Source organism: Brassica napus, chromosome C4 (assembly GCF_020379485.1).
Source record: "Brassica napus cultivar Da-Ae chromosome C4, Da-Ae, whole genome shotgun sequence".
In the NCBI taxonomy this organism is placed as follows: Eukaryota; Viridiplantae; Streptophyta; class Magnoliopsida; order Brassicales; family Brassicaceae; genus Brassica; species Brassica napus.
The window spans coordinates 47,165,742-47,185,004 of record NC_063447.1 but is presented as its reverse complement, the minus strand read 5'-3'; the positions used below and the strand labels follow the sequence as shown (position 1 = coordinate 47,185,004).

The 19,263-nt window shown below is 30.6% G+C and overlaps 3 protein-coding genes across 3 annotated transcripts; all 3 read right to left on the bottom strand.

The window, feature by feature from the left end:
* Positions 1–5,187: 5,187 nt before the first annotated feature.
* On the bottom strand, positions 5,188–7,661 carry LOC125586311. Its single transcript, XM_048756269.1, has 5 exons — positions 7,497–7,661; positions 7,061–7,187; positions 6,685–6,973; positions 6,404–6,613; positions 5,188–6,271 (listed from the first exon to the last, which is right to left on the bottom strand). The coding sequence occupies exons 3-5, from the start codon at positions 6,823–6,825 to the stop codon at positions 5,957–5,959; spliced, it is 666 nt and encodes a 221-aa protein (XP_048612226.1). The 5' UTR covers positions 6,826–6,973; positions 7,061–7,187; positions 7,497–7,661; the 3' UTR covers positions 5,188–5,956.
* Positions 7,662–8,341: 680 nt separating this feature from the next.
* On the bottom strand, positions 8,342–10,621 carry LOC106374813. Its single transcript, XM_013814752.3, has 4 exons — positions 10,080–10,621; positions 9,459–9,979; positions 9,273–9,372; positions 8,342–9,191 (listed from the first exon to the last, which is right to left on the bottom strand). Exons 2-4 carry the CDS (start codon positions 9,707–9,709, stop codon positions 8,802–8,804), a joined length of 741 nt encoding a protein of 246 aa, XP_013670206.2. The 5' UTR covers positions 9,710–9,979; positions 10,080–10,621; the 3' UTR covers positions 8,342–8,801.
* A 5,576-nt stretch (positions 10,622–16,197) lies between these two features.
* LOC106420732 (protein SHI RELATED SEQUENCE 3-like) lies at positions 16,198–17,847 on the bottom strand. Its single transcript, XM_013861566.3, has 2 exons — positions 17,118–17,847; positions 16,198–16,547 (listed from the first exon to the last, which is right to left on the bottom strand). The coding sequence occupies exons 1-2, from the start codon at positions 17,380–17,382 to the stop codon at positions 16,240–16,242; spliced, it is 573 nt and encodes a 190-aa protein (XP_013717020.2). The 5' UTR covers positions 17,383–17,847; the 3' UTR covers positions 16,198–16,239.
* Between the last annotated feature and the right edge of the window lie 1,416 nt (positions 17,848–19,263).

Here is a 19,263-nt window from a genome sequence, read left to right as displayed (position 1 = left end):
ACCAAACAGTCTCCGCACCTGCACAAACTAGCTAATCACACTACCAAAACTGAACAAATGAGCAGCTTAGGCACTGGGATGAGTGATATAGCCAAGCATTGACTCCGAGACTAAGGACGGGTCCTCAGCCTCGCAATACTTGCCGCCACACGAGAAACGTACAACAGTAGCATGAGACAAGAGAAGCTAATCTCCGGACAAATGGAGAGGAGCAAACATGACAAACCAAGAGACAACTCTGAGAAACTAGACCGCCGTCGACCTCGGAAGTTGTGGAGAGAGACAAAGCAGGGATATTCGAAGTGATGTGGGCAGCGAACAGCCGCGAAGAAGCCATAGACGACAACCCTTTAAGAAGCTCACAAACCCACACGAGCCAGGCCACTGAGCCAAGTTACCAGCTCCTCCTGCATAACCTGACCCATGACTCGTCTCCGTGTTAGAGGAAACCACTGGAGCTCACCTGACGGCGGAGACTAGACTCTATTCACTCTACGACACCGCAAAGCAAAACAAAGACCACCGCCGCAGCCGAACGACTCCACCAAGGCCAGAGACCGGTGAGACTCTGTGGAGAAGCCAAACCTGTAACCACCGCAAGGAGCAACAAAACCGAAGGTAAATCTCAGATTTGAAAACGAGATCTACTCTTGAACCTTAAACACCGACTCCAACCACCCTTAACCACTACCACGACTTCGCTAGGGAACCAGAAGGAGCAAATCGACACTAGATTGACTCCCTTGCGCACGGAGGTCGCGCCGGATCGAAGAAGCTCAAACCAGGACCTTCGCCTAACAGCCACGGGAGAGTGAGAGAACTATGGAGAAGCAAAAGCAAAACGGAGATGAGGGAGAAAGGAAGCCTCCGACGCCGGCGGAAGCGCTCACGCGCTGGCCGTACGTCGGAGCAGGAGCAGCACGCGCACGGAAGGGAGAGAATTAGGTGGAAGAGTTTAATGAGAGAGAAAATTATTTTTCCATATATGTATATACATATTATCTCAAACCAGAAATATTTCAGATCGCTAGCTAGTACGGTAACAAACTAACTATAAAATCTAAAATTGTGATAAAAATGGATGAAACTGAATGTTTTTGTTTTGATTTTATTTGGCAGTTATTATTTTCAATACTAGATAACAAGATTATCCATAAAATTTTCAAAAATAAATTATTTTATAAATATTTATATGGATAGGATTGTTTAGCTAGACCTCCAATTTACATATTGTGTAGGAAATTCTGATGCGTTCATAAACAGTTTTGGAACGTTAACTATCTAATATCAATACTATTTTATCACAATTACTAGCAACGGTGAGATGGTTTTAGTTTGATAAAAAAAAAATTGTTAATTTTGATACAAAATAACGTTTTTTTATTAATGAGAAAATATTTTTAAAATATTTAGGATTATACTACCCATACACCAATTATAAGTACGCAATCATGTAAATTATTCATATTGTATCTATACTATAAATCATGATAAAAGAAACCCTAACGTGGAATAATTGGCTGTATGTCATGGTTTTCTAGAAAAAGCTTAATTTGACATTCGAGAAATGTAATCAGTACACTATTATTCCAAAAAGTAAACCAATTAACGAAAATGATACCAATACCATAATGATAAGGTGTGTTTATTTAGAGTTAGGCCAATATATATTCCGTTCGTGTATTGGTAATTGATTTAATAATCAGTCATGTGTTTGTTTTGCCAACCTTCGTCCTTTTTTTTTGTTTTGAACAACTCAACCTTCGTCCCTTTGCAAAGAAACTTTGAGCATTTCAATATGTTAAATCTGCAGAGTTTTTTTACAGTGCAGACTAACCTTCTACAAACCTTTTACTTATTCATACAAAATGTTCATGTGTTACACGTGTGATCAAATGAAACCAACTAATTGATGAACTACAAACCTACGTAGGTTCTTAGTTTGATTTTTAATGTTTGATTGGTATAGGCCGTTATTAAAAAAAAAAAAAATGTAGCCGTAAATACTTCAGATCAGTTTTAGAATATTTTATTACTGTGAATTTTTTTTAAAATAAATAAATGACAACATATAAATGTAGAAATTTGATTTCTAATAGAATCAATATATTTTAAAATATATATATTTGGACCCTATACTCCTATAGATTTATATTTTTTTAGTAAAACATGATTGGTAACTTAATGTAGCTGTGAAAAAAATAATGGTTGTGTAAAGCAATCACGATATTTAAAATCATACGAATGACATTTTATATTTGTTTTCCTTATAATATATTTCTCCATTTAAATTAAATATCTTTTTATTAAAAAAATCATAATGAAAGAAATATCGTTTTAAGATAAACTAGATATTGATCTGCACAACCGTGCGAGTAATTATTTTCATTTTTACACAAATAAATATTTTTTTCATAAGATTAATTGTATATAATTTTAATATATATCATATTACCAATTGTTTAATATAGCATTTGAAAAAATAAAAAAAATTATAATTCACATGAAATAATTGAATTTATTTTTTTTGGATTGTCAATGATAGCATATTTTCAATCATGTGATACAAAATTCTAAATTGAAAGTCTTATTAGTTAAAGATCAAATATTTAATTGAAAAGTATTATATTAAATTAATATCACAATAGTAATACAAAATTATACATTAGTTTAATTATAATTATAAAATTAATTAGATATTTTAAATGTTTGTTTTAGTTAAAATGAAACATGCATTATTTTTAAATAAACACGAAACTAAATATTTAAAAGTTTTTGAGTAAAAAATGAAATGTACACATATGTTATAAATAAACACGAAATTAATTAAATATTTTAAATATTTATTTTAATGAAAAAATAAATATATATTTATATTGTAAATAAAAATATATGAAACTTTTTATTCAGATACAATTTCAGAGAAAATATAGGAACATCTATTTTAATTGTTTGTTTTAGAATAATTTGATTAATTCAAATATTTCTCAAAAAAGTCATTTAAATAACTTTTTAAATGTGGTCAAAAAAAAAAATCACACATGAATTAAATCGTATCTTCTGTTTTAATAGTATAGATTTTAGTTTAAATTTTCAGAAAGGATATATCAAACATGAATACTTTGATCGAATTGGAAAACAGGTATCTAAATGCGATATTAATAGGTTTTTGTGTAGTATCGAATGAGACAAAATCATTTATACATATTTATATAAAGCTAATGTTAAAATTTTAGTTTCTTTTTCTTTTTCTAAGAACATGCATGCTTACATTCATATTGATGCCCATTATCTTTTTGGTTTTAGTACCCATAAAATCCTAATCAGTTATCAATCAATTTTATTTTACTCAACTTTTAAGGTAATAGCTTAGCTTTAACATACATAGGCACTCCATAGGGTGTGATTCCCATTAACCCCTTTTAATTTTTAACCTTAAATTTGATAGTACAATAATATAACACCTTTTCAGGGAGGGAATAATTCTAAGAACCAAATGCTAAAAGGAAATCGCACCATCAATGTAGGATATCGACACCTGTTTAGGGAAACTTATTAAGAAAAAAAGGGGCATGATAAAGAATGATTCACCAAAGTATGACATATATAATCAAAATATTAGAACCCTAAACAAGAACATCTAAGTAAAAGGCGCACACCTAACTTTGCTTATAGACAAACAGCCTAGTGCAAAATTGGGAGGCAAGGCTGAGTGTTCTAATTATAATTGAAAGAAATCCTCCCTCCTTTTTGCCTATGATAAGTTTTCTAATTGTAATTGTGTAATTAATACGATTATCATTTTTTCTATATATGCAATCTTGTATCAACACTATTGATATGATTAGTTAGAATATTTTCTTAGTTTTATTCGTATAACTTAAAAAGCAGAATAAATTTTTTTGTTTACTAGATCAATATTAACTACAATATGACTTTCATCTTCTGTATAGATATACTGCTTTGTTTTCATAAGTTTAGTTGCAAGTATAATAAAGAGAATGAAAGTTGTGCTTTCACTAAGAACTTTTTTCCTTCTTTTTGTTAAAAGCTTGTGTTCTCATGCATAAAAACATGTGGGCAAGCACCAATTTCATATGTGTCATCGGTTAGTTTATACATAATGTGGTCATGTGCGATACAATTAATTATGAATGAGTTGCTTTGTTATTATGGATAGTCTCGTTATTGTTGATAGTTACATTATAGACAGGTGGATCAGCTTGATGCATTCAATCGTTAAAAAACATTTATCTATGCAAAATTAAATTAGGAGTATAGGTTGCTATTGAGTAAAACTGAAAGTAGAAAACCTCTCAAGAAAAGTCTCTTTTAAACAAATAACACTTGCAGCAGCCACGGCGTCCGGTGGCGCGTCCGAGCGTGTACCGGCGCCGTTGGCTCCTTTCCTTGTCATTCCGTTCAAACCTTCGTGTGGTTGTTCCAATCTGTCAGGTATCTCCGACATGCGCGCGGATCTAGGTTAGGGTTTTGATTCGGGAAGAGATCGGCTTGCTGCGACTCTTCTTCCTCTGGATTCGCGGCGAGGAGGTAGGTCAGGCAGATCTTCGTTTCAGCGTCGTTTTTGGTCCCGGGATGTAGAGGCTCCCATAGCTCTTCAATCGCCGCTAAAGTTCCCGGGTTGTGGAGGCTTCGTCAGCTCTGCAGCGCCGGCTAAGCTTCTGGAACGTGGAGGCTCAGACAGTTCCATTGTTGCCGGCTTCTGACCCCTTAGTTCCTTTCTAGGGTTTAGTTTCTTTTATTTTTTGTGTTTGTCACTAGTCATGTGAAGTTGGCTCGGGCTTGTTGGTTAAGTTCTTGTCGGAGGTCGATGGAAGCTCTGATGGAAGGTCGATGTTTGAGCGAAGCCTCCTCCTTGGTCCCTGTATTGATCTATGGCGGATGAGATCTCGGTCACGATTGATTCTCTCCGAGATTAGGCGTACTTGGGAGGGTAGGCGGTCGCGGTGAAGAAGGTGTGGAGTCGATGAGCTTCGGTGTGGTTCGGTGAATCGGTGGTTGGTTCTCCGGTGGTAGTCGAGGCAGAGGTGATGCGGCAGATCGCGATGGAATGCGGCCGACATCAATTGCTCTCTTGGGTCTCACTACAAGAAATTCTGTAATTAGCCATGAAAAATGTTGTGGCTATCGCTTAATATTTGTGGCTATTTAACGCTTAGCCACAAATCGCTACAAAAAAATTTCGTTGACTACGGGCTTGTGGCAATCGAATAAGCGTTGTTATTTGTTGCTGTGCTTCTACAACTTAGCCACAAACGGTTTTTTGTGGACAATAGCCACAAATAGCGCTAACTCGGATTCGTTGCAATTTTTGCTACAAAAAGCCACATTTTAAACCGTAGAGAATATTCTACAAACAGCCACAAAACTAATCGTGGATGTAATACGCAAATAGCCACAATTTTTTTGTGGTTTTATTAGCCACAACTCGTGCCACTTAAAATCGTGGCTTTATTTCTACTGATAACAACAAAACGTTTTGTGGAAATTTAGACACAAAATAACCACAATTATTTGTATTTGTGGCTTGTATAACTACAACTTATTATGTGGAAATCTGTGGTTTTATTTTAAAAATTGCCACAAATTTATATGTGCTTTTCTGTGGCTTTATTATTTATTTTGATTTATTTTTTAAACTGTACTGATTAATAATTTGAAATCAAATTTAAAGCATTAAACAACATAATAATTAATTTAAACATTCAAATACCATTAAAATTATAAAAAGATTTTACAAAAGACATCTAATGATGTTCTTCAGAAGTTACAAAAGACATCTAGTGATGTTTTTACAAAAGACATCTAGTGATGTTAGAGCTTAACTTAGTATAAACACAAAAGACACCAAGATCAGAGTTAATGTACGGGAGAATATTAACTCTGATCTTGATGTTAGAACTCCCCTGTTACCTTTGAACCTATTCAGCGTGAGTTAAACCCTGTTACCTTGGCTTGATTGGGGAGTTCGAACAGATGCATCGCTCTCACGCTGAATAGGTTCAAAGGTAACAGGGTCCACTCCATTCATCTTCATCAGAACCTCAATGCCTCGCTTAATACCAATTACATCCTCCTTCAAGCCAGAAACATCATCCTTCAAGCAAGTTACAACACCCTCCATGGTGGTCAAGCGTCCATCAACTGCCAGATGTGTAAATAAAGATGCTGGTGCAGTCTCACTTGGTTCATCATCAATATCCTGAATTGAACCAAGCCCATAAACTCGCCCTTTGCCATTGGTTGCCACCTACAAGAAAAAAAAAATTGAAAAGACTCATGGATATAGACAAACAAAACAGTGTCAATCAATTCATTATGCAAAACTAAATTCATTCTGCTATTAAAATAGATTATGTAAGTTAGATTAGGAGATTCTTACTTCAATGTAAGCAGCGTTGAGCTGCTGGGTAGAGGGTGCTGATGGGGTTTCATCAGTCAGACAGGAACCTTGTGATCGCTCCAATGCAAGAGCCTCGGCAGCCTTCACAAAACCTTCTGCTCTTTTGTCAATGAAAGTGCCATCCTTGCGAGTATGGGTCATACGCACTACTTCAGTGACTGGAGGTGCTACTCCACCAGCCTTAACAGTCTGCAAATGGTGTTAAAAAATTTATGTAAGTTACAGAAGATAAAGCTGATGGAATATAAAAATTGACTAACCAAGTCATAAGCATAACGCTTGTGGTTTTTTGATCCTGAAGTATGACGGTGAGTGCCTAAACCATCTGGGTTTGAGGAAGCATTCTCAGAATTCGTTTTGCTCCTCTTTTGGTGTGGCTCCTCCTGCCAAGTCTCTAGCATCAAGTTCCAATCTGCTAGGCCAATAAAATCTGGCTTCTTTTTTTCTTCTGATCTCCTCCTAAGCAAGGTCTCTGATTGAGCTTTTCAGAATTTGTTCCCACTGAAAACGAACTTGACTGTGATGCTTAGGATCCCAATAGTATTGTTGCTACAACAAAAACAGAGTTAATTAGAATAAGGTGAGAGCTTATACAACTATATCAACCAATAAACAAAGTAAATCTAGAGAAGCTACCAGAAAACTAGTCCACCAAGCGACCTTCTTCTCATCTGGCACCATTCTGTAGGTCCACCATGGTCCCCAAAAGTTTGACTGATATGTTGACACTACATCTTTCCGGATGCAATCGTCTATCCCAAACCTATGAAAAAAAAGCACCAAAACATTTTGTTAGATGAGACAAAGACCAATGTAAACTCAAAGCATTACAATAGCCCTTAGACCTAGTACAAGACCACTGTCTGAACCATAGCTCAAATACAAAACTTAACAAATAAATTAAACACTCAAACACATAATTAAAAATACAGTCGTTTTAAACAGACGTTATCAAGTCAACAAATCATCTTTATCCTTTAGTTCCTGTCTGAACTAATAACTCAAAAGACAGAACTTTAAAAATAACTCAAACACTAAAACGACAAACAAATAACTGAAACACTTAACTCACCATAAAGTTCCATTGGGCCTTTGTGGATGGAGAAGAGGCATGTTACGTCTCTCTGGTGCACTCATCACAGCAGCTAAGCTTGGAAGTGGATGTCGAGACGCAGACGAAGCCGGCCTGGTCGCTCCAGGAGGAAGAGAAGCGGACGTAGCAGGCATGTTCAACCAGGAGGAAGACAAGTTTGACGGCTCCTCTTAGCTGGCCCTGAAGAAGAACCACGTAGAATATTCATCTGCAAAAGAACAAAAAAAACATTACAAATACTTGAACATTACAAATATGGGTTGTACATTGACCCCAACCCTAAAACGAAACAGAACATGAAAATTAAAAACCCAGAAGATTGACCCCTCAGATTTCAATATACGAATCTAAAAGTGAAACAAATAAGAGATTTCTGACCTTAAACAGAGGAACGTAAGGAAGAGAGAAAGGATACTGAGGGTTAGCTTTTTTTTTTTTTTTTAAATTGACTGTGAGAAAGGATAGAGATTGACTGTGAGAAGAGGACAAGATAGATACGTAATATTTGTAGGCGGAGCAAACAAGTAGATTAGCTTCCTTTTTTTCAATTAATAAATCAAGTGGCTGATATTGGTTTAGCCGGGAAAATAACCCGGGAAGTGAAAAATTTCGTGATTACTTTCTAATTTTTAAATTGTTACCAATCTACTTGTCGCTATTTGTTTCTACGGGAGTTATATACCCGGGAAATTACTCCCGCCACTTAAGAATTTTGTGGTTAGTATTTTACAATAATACTATTAATAATTAAATAGGAATTTTGATAAAGTTTAGAATTCAAAGATAAATTAAAAACAATATTAAAACAAAGGAATTAAGTTAAATACATGACAAATTATTATTTGTTTTTTTATTTGTTTTAGAACACATACATTATTTTCTTAACCATTTATTCATACAATATTAAATACATTACAAATTATTATTTATCTTCTTATTTGTTTTATAACACATACATTATTTTTTTAACCATTTATTCATACAATATTATTAGTCCGAATGCGAATCTGAATAAGAATATTTGTCATACTGATCGATAAAATCATTTTCAGATAAATATTCATCTTCTGGATTAATCATTGGCATCGGTTCGTAATTTGAATCATCTTGGACTGCATGTGCTTTGACTCGCACAATATTAGTGGATGATATCACATGATCAACAATATTGTTTTGTATTGCATTTTGAGAAACTTCTTTAGTTTCAAAAAATCCTCTCGGCATAACTTTTATTGTTGTCCACCATTCTTCTCTTCTTGATCGTAGACGAGTATAAGGAACATATCATACTTGATCACATTGTTCTGGTAATATAAAAGGATCGTACTTGTCATAATGCATTTGTGGGCAAACATCAACATTGCCAGATGGATGTCTTCGTATTCTTTGATTGATGTTGAACCAATGACATTTAAAAATCATGGCTTTTAACCCAACGACACCATGATACTCTATCATGAATATTTCTTCGATAAGTCCAAAATACTCGGTCTCAGTAGTTCCAGGAACACAAACACCAAAATTCATTGTCTTTTTATTTTGTCCATGGCTTTGTGTGTGGTAATGATATCCTCTCGAATAATACATACGCCATGACGTGATTTGGTGCTTTGGACCTTGTACAAATTCCAACATCCACAATGGAAATTCAAATGATTTGCTAGCATTGTTAATCTGCATATATTTCTTATTTAATAGCTGAGATAAAAACATGTCTATAATATGTTATAACATGTATATAACTTTCGCACTTACGTAATCTTTACACCACATTGCAAATTTTTCATCTTTTGCTCTTGTCATATCGTTAGAAGTTATGTTTGGGTGGTTATCCATCATATAATCTTCAAACATGCTGCATATATATTATTGGTTTTCTAGATATCCATTATATATTCATAACCATCCACGTCATTATTAATTATAAATAACATAACATACCTCTCATATGGTTCAAATACTTCACAGTTGAGCAATAAAAATGTCTGAAGAATATTATAATCTTCATCATTTAACCATGCACTACTTGATTTTCCACTGATTTTTCCTTCTTGCTGGAACATTATTGGAACATCAAGATATTTGTAAGTGAATCTGATTTCGTTGACATCTTTTTCAGGGACTTGAACTGTTGAAGGTGCAATATAATTATTTGTCACGTAAGAAATTTCTTCATTCACACACTGAGCCATTATTGATCCTCCGATCCTGACTTTGTTTTTAACCTTTTTTCAGATGATACATGTATCGTTCAAACGGATACATCCACCTATATTGGACCGGACCACCTAGTAAAGCTTCATCTGGGAGATGGACAGGTAGATGTTCCATCACATCAAAGAATGCCGGTGGAAATATTTTTTCAAGATTGCAAAGCATAATTGCAATATTTTCTTTCAGTCTAGCAACATCTTCAATCTTCAAGATTTTGGCAGATACATCTCGAAAGAAGAGTGCGATATCTACACAAATCGAACAAATAAGAATATTAATTAAAAATATTCAGCAAGAGTATTATATCTTTTTGGCAAAAAAATAATTATTATTTCAAATATTGAATACCTGAAATTGCCGTATGAACAGGTTTTGAAATTGCCGTATGAACAGGCTTCACCATCATTGTATTGCCAATTTTCTCCGTGATGCGTCCACAAGTAATAATTTTCTGTAAATCCTTTCAACATAAGATGTTTCGTCACTGTATCAACATCGCGATATTTTTGATTCTTGCATTTTTTACAAGGACAAAACAACTTCCCACACTCAAGAGAAAATGCTTGATTACAAGCAAAAGAAATAAAAGTGTTTACACCCTCAATAAATTTCCCGCACAAACTATGATCAGAACGTTTTAATCTTTTATACATCCATTCTCTTGATTGAAAGAAATCTCCCATTTTTTAGAAAGTTTGTTTCTTGTGTTATGAAACGATGTCGAGCTTGTTTACAATTTATAATCATCTTAGGCTTCAAATACAAATATTCCTTGCCCCATCAATTATTTATGGCTAAAGAGAATATATTCTTTGCTCCATCTAATGTATATATATATACAAGGTGATTCTCCCGTGATCATGCACGGATATAAATATTTATAAAGATAATATATTATAATTAATTGATATTTACTTTTGGCTTTAACTAAATTTATAATTTATTTGTATAATTTGTTTTGATAATATTATATTATTTTAACTAGACATATGATTTTGGATATGTTTTATTTAGTCGGTTTGGTTGTTTATGGGTAAACAATCGATTTGTTTATCACCTAGGTATGTTGGATTGCATCTATTTCTCCGAACTAGACTATAATATTTTATTCTAAATATAGTAAATTTTGATTAAATTCTTATTTGCATTTAGATTGGTTGTTTTTCCAGATATGTAAATATATTTTAGTAAGATGATGTATAACGTAATATATATTTTTCTTAAAATTAAGTAAAAAATAAATGAAGTTTTTATTGAAAATAACATAAATGAATATAATGATAATATTCTGAAGACTCATACATATATATATATTTAATTATATTGTAACAATTAGTTAATATTTTATTTTTATTTATTAATATATTTTGAGTCATCCTACAATAAATATGTATAAAAATAAATATATTATTATTATAAATTATATATTTTAATTGTGGTTAGATCTTTGATTTAGGATATAAATTGGATTAGTCGAGTTAAATAAATTCTGTCAAATTCAAACTCAAGTAAAATTATTTTTTATTCTAATTAATTCAAATCAAATTAGTTTTATTTCTCGGTTATAAGTATATTTTTGTTCGGTAAAAATATGTTTTAAACGGAATATTACTATTTTGGGAACTTTCCTTTTTAATGAAATCATATTTTATATACATATATTTTCGTTTTTAAATTCGTTTTTAAACTTTGTCATTTTTTTCTTTTTATAAGAAAACTAAACAAAAAAATTAATAATAATATATTAATTCAATATTTTAATTCATTAAGGGTATCTCTGTAAATAACCGTTGTAAAGATTAACGTGAACATGACACGTGGAAAACTGACTTCTCAAATAATATTATAGAGATATATTCTTTTCCCCATCAAATATACATATTCTTTACGTAGTTATATTTGAGGCTAAAGAAAATATATTCTTTGCTCCATCAAATATAGATATTCTTTAGATAGCTATATTTGTGGTTAAAGAGTATATTCTTTGCCCCATCAACTATTTGTCTGAACCAATAAATATGCATCTTACAACCTTATGAGAGATTGATTATATGACTTATATTTAATGTACAACATGTGACTTGTTAATATATGATTCTTCTTTTTTTGTCAATAATATATGATTCTTCATTACTCATTTTTTGTGTTTACTCTTTAATAGTGTTGCGATGAATCATTTATTTTTTGGTCCCAAAATCTAGTTAATATCTTTTGTAGTTATGATGCTAGTCTATGGCTACTTCCTAAATATTTAAAATAATTATTTTCCTAGCTTTTTTATAATTGATGCAACTAGTCTTTCACACATTTATCTGGAACCAAAGAACCAAATTAAACTAAATCGGAAAATAAGTTCGGTTCGAGTTTGAATCCCAACAGTTATATTAGTGGACCATATATATCTATTGAACCAAAAAAAAAAAACTGAATTCGAACCAAACCGAGAGCCAAATAAGTACCCAAATTTCTATAATATAATATATCTATATATATATACTAATTATATTTATTTCAAAAATAAAAATAACTTAAAATTATTTATAAGTTAAATAACCAAAAAGTTAAATGACTAATATAATTTTGATCCAAAATAATTAAAATTATCTGAATTATTCGAGTTTTTATCTGCAACCCCAAAATATCTGATATTAATCTCAAAAAATTGTTTTTTTTTACTTTTAACCCAAATTAACAAAAAAATCAAAACCGGATAGAATCTTAAATTACTTTGGAAATAAGACGGATTTCAACTTGGTTACCCAAACCAAACAAAAAAAACGAAATAAACAAAACAAAACCAAACTCAATATTTTAATAGATCCTAAACCTTTAGAACCGAAGAACCAAACCATGAAGCAAACCGAGAATTGAAATGCCTAGTGATATGTGAAATTGTTTTACTTTGTATCTTCATTTTTTTTAAAAGAAAATTCTTATCTTTTTTTTGGTAATATAAAGATATGTTCTCCCTGCAACCTAAAAAAAAGTAAAAAATGTATAACATATTTAATGTATCGTACAAATCCTAGTACAAGCGTAGATAGTTAATGTAATTAATTATGGAACCAGATTTGAACATGCTGATATGTTTTCTTAACATTATAATCTTTTAAATATTATAACCACAACCACATTTGTGACCACATGCCATTTTAAAAATTATATTTCTACGGATAGCTACAATTTAAGTATGTGGTTAAAATGTTAACGAAAAATTCTGTGGATATTTACGGATAATATATGTCCACAATTTATTCTGAAGCGTATTGTGGCTTTTTATCCTCGAGATAGCCACAAAGTACATTTTGTAGCTATATAACAACAATTATCCGCGAGTAAAGTTGTGGATACGGAAGCCATGAATCTTGTGGGGGATTTTTGTGGAAATGTATATCCACAATTTATTTTTGTAGTTAATTGTGGCTGTGTTTCTTCGAATAGCCACAAAAGTTATTTTGCTGCAATGGAGCGAAAAAAAAACAACAAATGGCCACAAATTTTAGATTTTGTAAGTAGTGGCTAATTTTGCGGAGATTTTGTAGCTGTTTTATACTGTCCACAAAAGTTTTGTGGCTAAGTTGTGGCTAAAAGCAAGTTTTCTTGTAGTGTCTAGGGCCTTTCTTGGGCTTGCGGTTTTTTTAGTGGTTTTTAGTGGGCCGTAATAGTTGTGGACCTTGTAATCGTGATGGGCCTTGGGCCTTTACTAAATAAACTTTGACGGAAAAAGAAAAAAAAAGGTTGCTATTGAGTAAATTAGGTAAGTTAGTAGGTAGAAAGCAAAAGTTAAACCCCTCAACAACCACCTGTTAACTTACTTATTTGTCTATATTAAATGTACACAAACCTATAGTTAAGACTTTGGAAGATGTACCATATTTATCATTATCGGTAATCGCCGTATATACTCAACATAAACTAATAATAAAAGTTAATTGTATTGATATGTTTCAACTGCAACAAATAACCTATATATATTGTAGTTTCAATTTAGTCATTTTAAACTCAGCGAATTCATTAGTTTTAGGATTTCAGATCCTTATAATTTTCATATCCCTCGTATATTAATTGAGAAACATTACAATCTTTAAATGTAACTACGTGTCATCACCATAATAAAATTCAGAATCCTTAGATAATATGTTGGTCCAATTAAGTAAATAATATACTTTTCATTAATCTAATCATAAAATTAGTTAAAATCATTACTATTTTGTTTTCTTTCCTTTAATAAAAGTTATGGAATTATCAAATATGACTACTATAAATATGACAATTAATGTTTCTAATAATAAAGATTTGATAACAATTTATATCTCATCCATCGTTTTTGTTTAAATTTATATTATTAAAATCAATTAAACAATCAAATTAGCTATAAAATTAAAATATAGATTTTTTCGTATATGTTATATTTTGAATTTTAAAAAATGACAGAATTACTAAAACTGTTAAAATTATTATATTAAAAACTAATGATCAATGGTTTAACATCCCCTCTATATTAATAGAGAAACATTTAAAAAGTTTAGAACATGTAGTTTATATTAATTTAAAAAGTGTCATGCTAAGTTGTCACGTAATTGGAATGTTAATTGGTTTACGTGGCAGCTTGAAAATCAATTGAGAATTTTATTAATCCAAAATTAAATTGCTAAAGAATGTTATATTATACAGTACGTCCATTGTAGACCATTCATTTATCAAATTAAAATTTATTATATATTATTTTCTTAAATTACCTACGTAATTACCTAATATGATTATGATTAATTCCTTATTATTAAAATAAATTACATAATTACATTAATCATGTATTAAAAATTTAGATTTTTTGTATATGTTGTATTTTGAATTTTTCAAAATGAGTATAAATTACTAAAACTGTTAAAAGTCTCACATAAACTTTTGTGATCAATGTTTAAATTTTTTTTCTATAATAAGATACAATGATAATAAAATTATATAAATAAATAATTTTATTTTAATAAGTGTTTATGTTAATATAATAAAAGTATATACTTCATATCGTTTAAATTTACTTATATATCATATATGATAGAAAAAAAAAATTGAATTATACAGAGGTATCCTGGCTCCACTGAAGTGATCCAAACTAGTCACGTGTTGCCACGTGTTGCCATATATATATCATAATCCTAAAATGATTGCGAATAAACAAGAACGGTCATTTGATTTATATGTGCAAGCCAATTTATTACATAATAGTAACTGATTTCTTAGTTATTTAATATATAGTTATTATTTTGTTATTTCATTATATGCAGAAAAATATAAAATAAGTAATAAATATAAAAAATTTATTCTTCACAAGGTACATATCTTAACCTAAGTATGTATCTGTTTAATAATTTTGAATCTTAAACATTTTCTAAATCTCATGCCAAAATAAAAGAAAGAAATGAGAATAAACTCAAAAATCAATATTTATATCGATCAATAACCAAAATGACACAGAAAGAAGAAAAATATCAAAGATATATATGATTGTCACGTAAACGTAAACTTCTCATAACCATAATTAACTTTTAAATTGCTAAATCAAGATATAAAACCGAACTGACATAGTTTCATTGTAACCAAATAGTGGACATGAGATTCTTCGGTCTAAACGTTAGATTTTTATGCGATAAATAGATTTTTAACCTAAAATATTTTTTAAAAAATGTTCAGTTCATTAGTAAACAAATTATGTAATTAAAAAAAAGTTTTTGAAAATTGTTTAAGGGTCTAAAATATTAATTCGATCAATAATATAAATTTTATTTTCCATACGATATTTCTTAAATAATTTTCATATAAATTTACCATGCGCAAGGCGCAGTTATTATCCTAGTATATATTTTATTCATATAACCTAGTACAGTTTCCACTAATAATTTGTTTCCCTTTCCCATAGACGTAGATAGCTAATTGGCAAATCATGTTAAATGTTTTGTCATTTTCCTTCGTTATTTATAACTTTCACTTATCTTTCTATATCTATTACAACAAGTTATATCTTTAACTTTTTGGTAACTAGATCCTAGATTTTTTTTAATTAGATAGTTAGATTCATACGTTCTAGCTAGCTAGGAGATACAAAAAAATAGCGATAGACATTATTATGCTACATATATACGAACCATGATGAGCCCTAGCTTGGAGTAACAGCATTATAACCATTTCATAAGATGACAAAGATTACAAGAACTTAATTTGTACTTCCTCCGTTTCGAATTAGATTTCGTTTTAGAGCAAAATTTCCGTTTCAAAATTAGTGTCGTTTTATGATTTCAATGCAAAATTTATTGACTTTTTATTATAATATATTTTTCTATTGGTTGAAATCTGATTAGGTGTATTGGTAATGATGTTTTTATCTAGTAAATAGATAAATTTAAATGTTTCATTAATCTGTGTGTCCAAGTCAAGAACGGCAAGTAAAATGAAACGGATGGAGTATCAATCTAAAAATTAGTCAATTTACAGTGATTTTACGAAATTGTTCTTAATGAAGACTTTTGGTGTGGGTGCCGGACATGAAATCGGTAAAATGACTAGTTATCATCAAGGGACGTGAAGATGACGGGAGAAGTAAAGCTTGATCATGATGAGCAGGGTGGTGATCTAAGTCCACTTTTTCGAGGCCTTGATCGTGAAGAATGCCTCTGAAAACGTGTCCTCCAATGTTCACCGTCGTCTGATAAGCGTATTGTTCTTTTCCGTCATCGATTGAATGCACTTTTACGCAACGGAAATCCGCTACAGAACTCAACTCCGCAGGAAAATGTCCCGTACTAGTGCCGATTCTTACACCTAATGACCCAAAAGAATGTTTCGTATAGTTTATATAAGTTTTAAGGAAATGATTAACAAACACGATATTACGTTTCTCGATCCTGTCAAAGACTATCATAAGAGACTATTGAGGTAGTTTGTATTTACTGATACACTAATCACAAATTAGTCCACTTTGGCCATATAAAGATACAAAATCAAGAATCACAAGCAAAAGACTTGTTATCATTTCAAATATATAAAAGCAAATCCATCACCGCTAAGCAGCATCACATTTATATAGATATAGAACTAATATATATGTGGTGTACTAAAAAAAATCTTAATTGACCAAATATATATATATATGTATATATATATATATATATATATATATTTCACTTATCAATCTGTTTTTATATTCACAAGATTTGATTATCCAAAATTTCAGTCTATAATTATGTGCAACACGATCAGGTCCAAAAGGAAAACAAATATAGCTGGAAGAACTCAGATCATGAGAATCTCCAAAACCCGTATGTTATATGGTGAGAGATCTCATTAAATGCATGCACTAATTACACAGAACCAATGAGAAAAAAAAAGAACCTGATGATGAAGGGGAAGAAGTTGGGTGCTGTTCTCTGAGACGTTTAGGGTTTGTAATAGAGAGCGGTTGCTGCTGTGGTTGTGCTTGCGTTTGCGATTGGTGTTTGTGGGATCTTCTATAGGCAGGAACCCAAGTGCTCTTGATGTGAGTTTGGCAATGAAAGGCTTTCGCTTTGCAGCAAGTTCTGCATCTCATATACACACACTCTTTCTTAGCTTGATTCCCACAGTCTTCACACCTTCTCCCCGTTACCATCATCATCATAGATTACATCTGCCTTCTCATCATACTCATATATATGTACAGATGATTATTAGAAGATGCCGGCCATTTTTGCTCTCTTTGTTTGCTTCCTCTTTATATACAAAAAGAGAGATCAATTCTTTTAGTTTTCTTTTATTTTTTTTAATGAAAAAGTGGAAAGTGTGTCCATTCGGATTTATTAGTTGGGTTCGACTGGTAACTAATTTTTTTAGCGCTTGCATACAGTTCTTTTTGTGTGTGGTTAGAAACCGAACAATTTAAAGATGATAAATATAGCAATGACAAATAATAATGATATAATAGGAGATACATGTTTGTTATAGCTTTGTTCCGTAATATTTTAACACTATGTTTTCTTTTTTAAACTAATTAATATTTATTTATTTTCATTTGAAAATTCTTACATATAAAGTTTTTGAAAAAAAATCTCTAGACTATATTCATTATTAATAAATAAATCTTAAAATCACTCAGTATTATCTTTTTAGTTATATAAAACTAAAATTTTTACTTGGTTGATATTTAGTTACATGTTTTCTTTCTTTAATTTTTATTTTTTATTAAAAAGATATTTCCAGATAACAACACAGTATATATATAATTTATCTTTTTATTTTAAATTATATTTTACATTTTGGATAATTCTTATTATTATTAATTTCACTTATTTTAAAATAATTTACTTTCGTTTTTATTTTGTGACTAATTTATTCACTAAGGATATAATCGATATTAACCACTCTAATTTTTAACGTAATAGCTCAAATGCGAAAAATCACTTCTCAAAAAGTAGTATAGATTTTTTATAGTAATTTTAGTTAAAATTTATAAGTTCTATATGCATATATTTTCTACAGAATTCAAATTTCTAAGAGAATAATACCAATTTAAAAAAAAAAATCAGAAAACAAATAATAAAATAGTCGAACCATTCTCAATTGTAATCTTTCTCTTTAAACAAAAAAAAAAGAAAATAGATATTAATTAAGGTTCGGACCCTATTATCTCAAACACAATGTTTGTCTTTGAACACTAGAAAACAAAATATTTTAGTTAATTATTAATATATCCAACATCATATCCAAATTATTTTTTTTAAGAAATGATATAAAAAAATTTATTGATTTTGTAGTAAATATATTTTTTTTAAAAAAAGAGAAAATGATCTCCGTGTTCATTAAAAAAATCTTAGATTGATTCAGGGTATTTTTGAAACTGCAATAGGAGAAGCAGAAGAGTGTGACCATTAGGGAAATTTTAACCAACATACTAAATTTGGTATTGAAATAATATCAAATTTAGTATTTGGTATTTTACTTTATTTACAACTTTACTTTTAATATTAAATTTTACACTAAATAGTATTTTATATTATTATATTTTAAATTTTAATTATTTGTAATGAAGTAACTATTATTTAATATAAGATAGAAATTAGTAAATTAAAAAGAAAATCATTGTATAAATTATATAATGTTTTAATTATTTTATCACATTTAGTTACAAATTTTAACTATTTAATATATAGCGTTTTTAGTTATAAATTCTATGATCGTTACAAGACCTGACATGTCTTATCCAGGTGAAATCATCAGCAATTCAGCATATTTATGGGAATCCAATCAAGAAACATTGGTTGGGAGTTAAATGGGTTATGAGATATATTAGAGGTACACTGGAAACAAAGCTTTGCTACAAGAGGTCTTAATTTGTTCCCAGAGGCTGCTGTGATTCTAATTATATATGTTGTAGATGTAGATAGGATCGAGGAGATCAATCAGTGGTGTGGTATTTACTCTCCGAGAAAATACTGTCAGTTGGAGGTCATCTCTTCAAAGGGTTGTAGTTTTATCAACCACAAAAGCTGAATATATGGTCTTG

Bases quoted from the DNA above. Each gene is read 5' to 3' on its own strand.
- LOC125586311 (XM_048756269.1), bottom strand. From the start codon at position 6,825: ATGCTAGAGACTTGGCAGGAGGAGCCACACCAAAAGAGGAGCAAAACG. The intron at 6,614-6,684 runs GTTAGTCAATTT...CACCATTTGCAG, and splicing joins AGCGTTATGCTTATGACTTG to ACTGTTAAGGCTGGTGGAGT. The intron at 6,272-6,403 runs GTAAGAATCTCC...TTTTTCTTGTAG, and splicing joins TCAACGCTGCTTACATTGAA to GTGGCAACCAATGGCAAAGG.
- LOC106374813 (XM_013814752.3), bottom strand. From the start codon at position 9,709: ATGGCTCAGTGTGTGAATGAAGAAATTTCTTACGTGACAAATAATTAT. The intron at 9,373-9,458 runs GTATGTTATGTT...ATATATATGCAG, and splicing joins GTATTTGAACCATATGAGAG to CATGTTTGAAGATTATATGA. The intron at 9,192-9,272 runs GTAAGTGCGAAA...AAATATATGCAG, and splicing joins CAATGTGGTGTAAAGATTAC to ATTAACAATGCTAGCAAATC.
- LOC106420732 (XM_013861566.3), bottom strand. From the start codon at position 17,382: ATGATGATGATGGTAACGGGGAGAAGGTGTGAAGACTGTGGGAATCAA. The intron at 16,548-17,117 runs GTTCTTTTTTTT...TTGGGTCATTAG, and splicing joins TTCTTCCCCTTCATCATCAG to GTGTAAGAATCGGCACTAGT.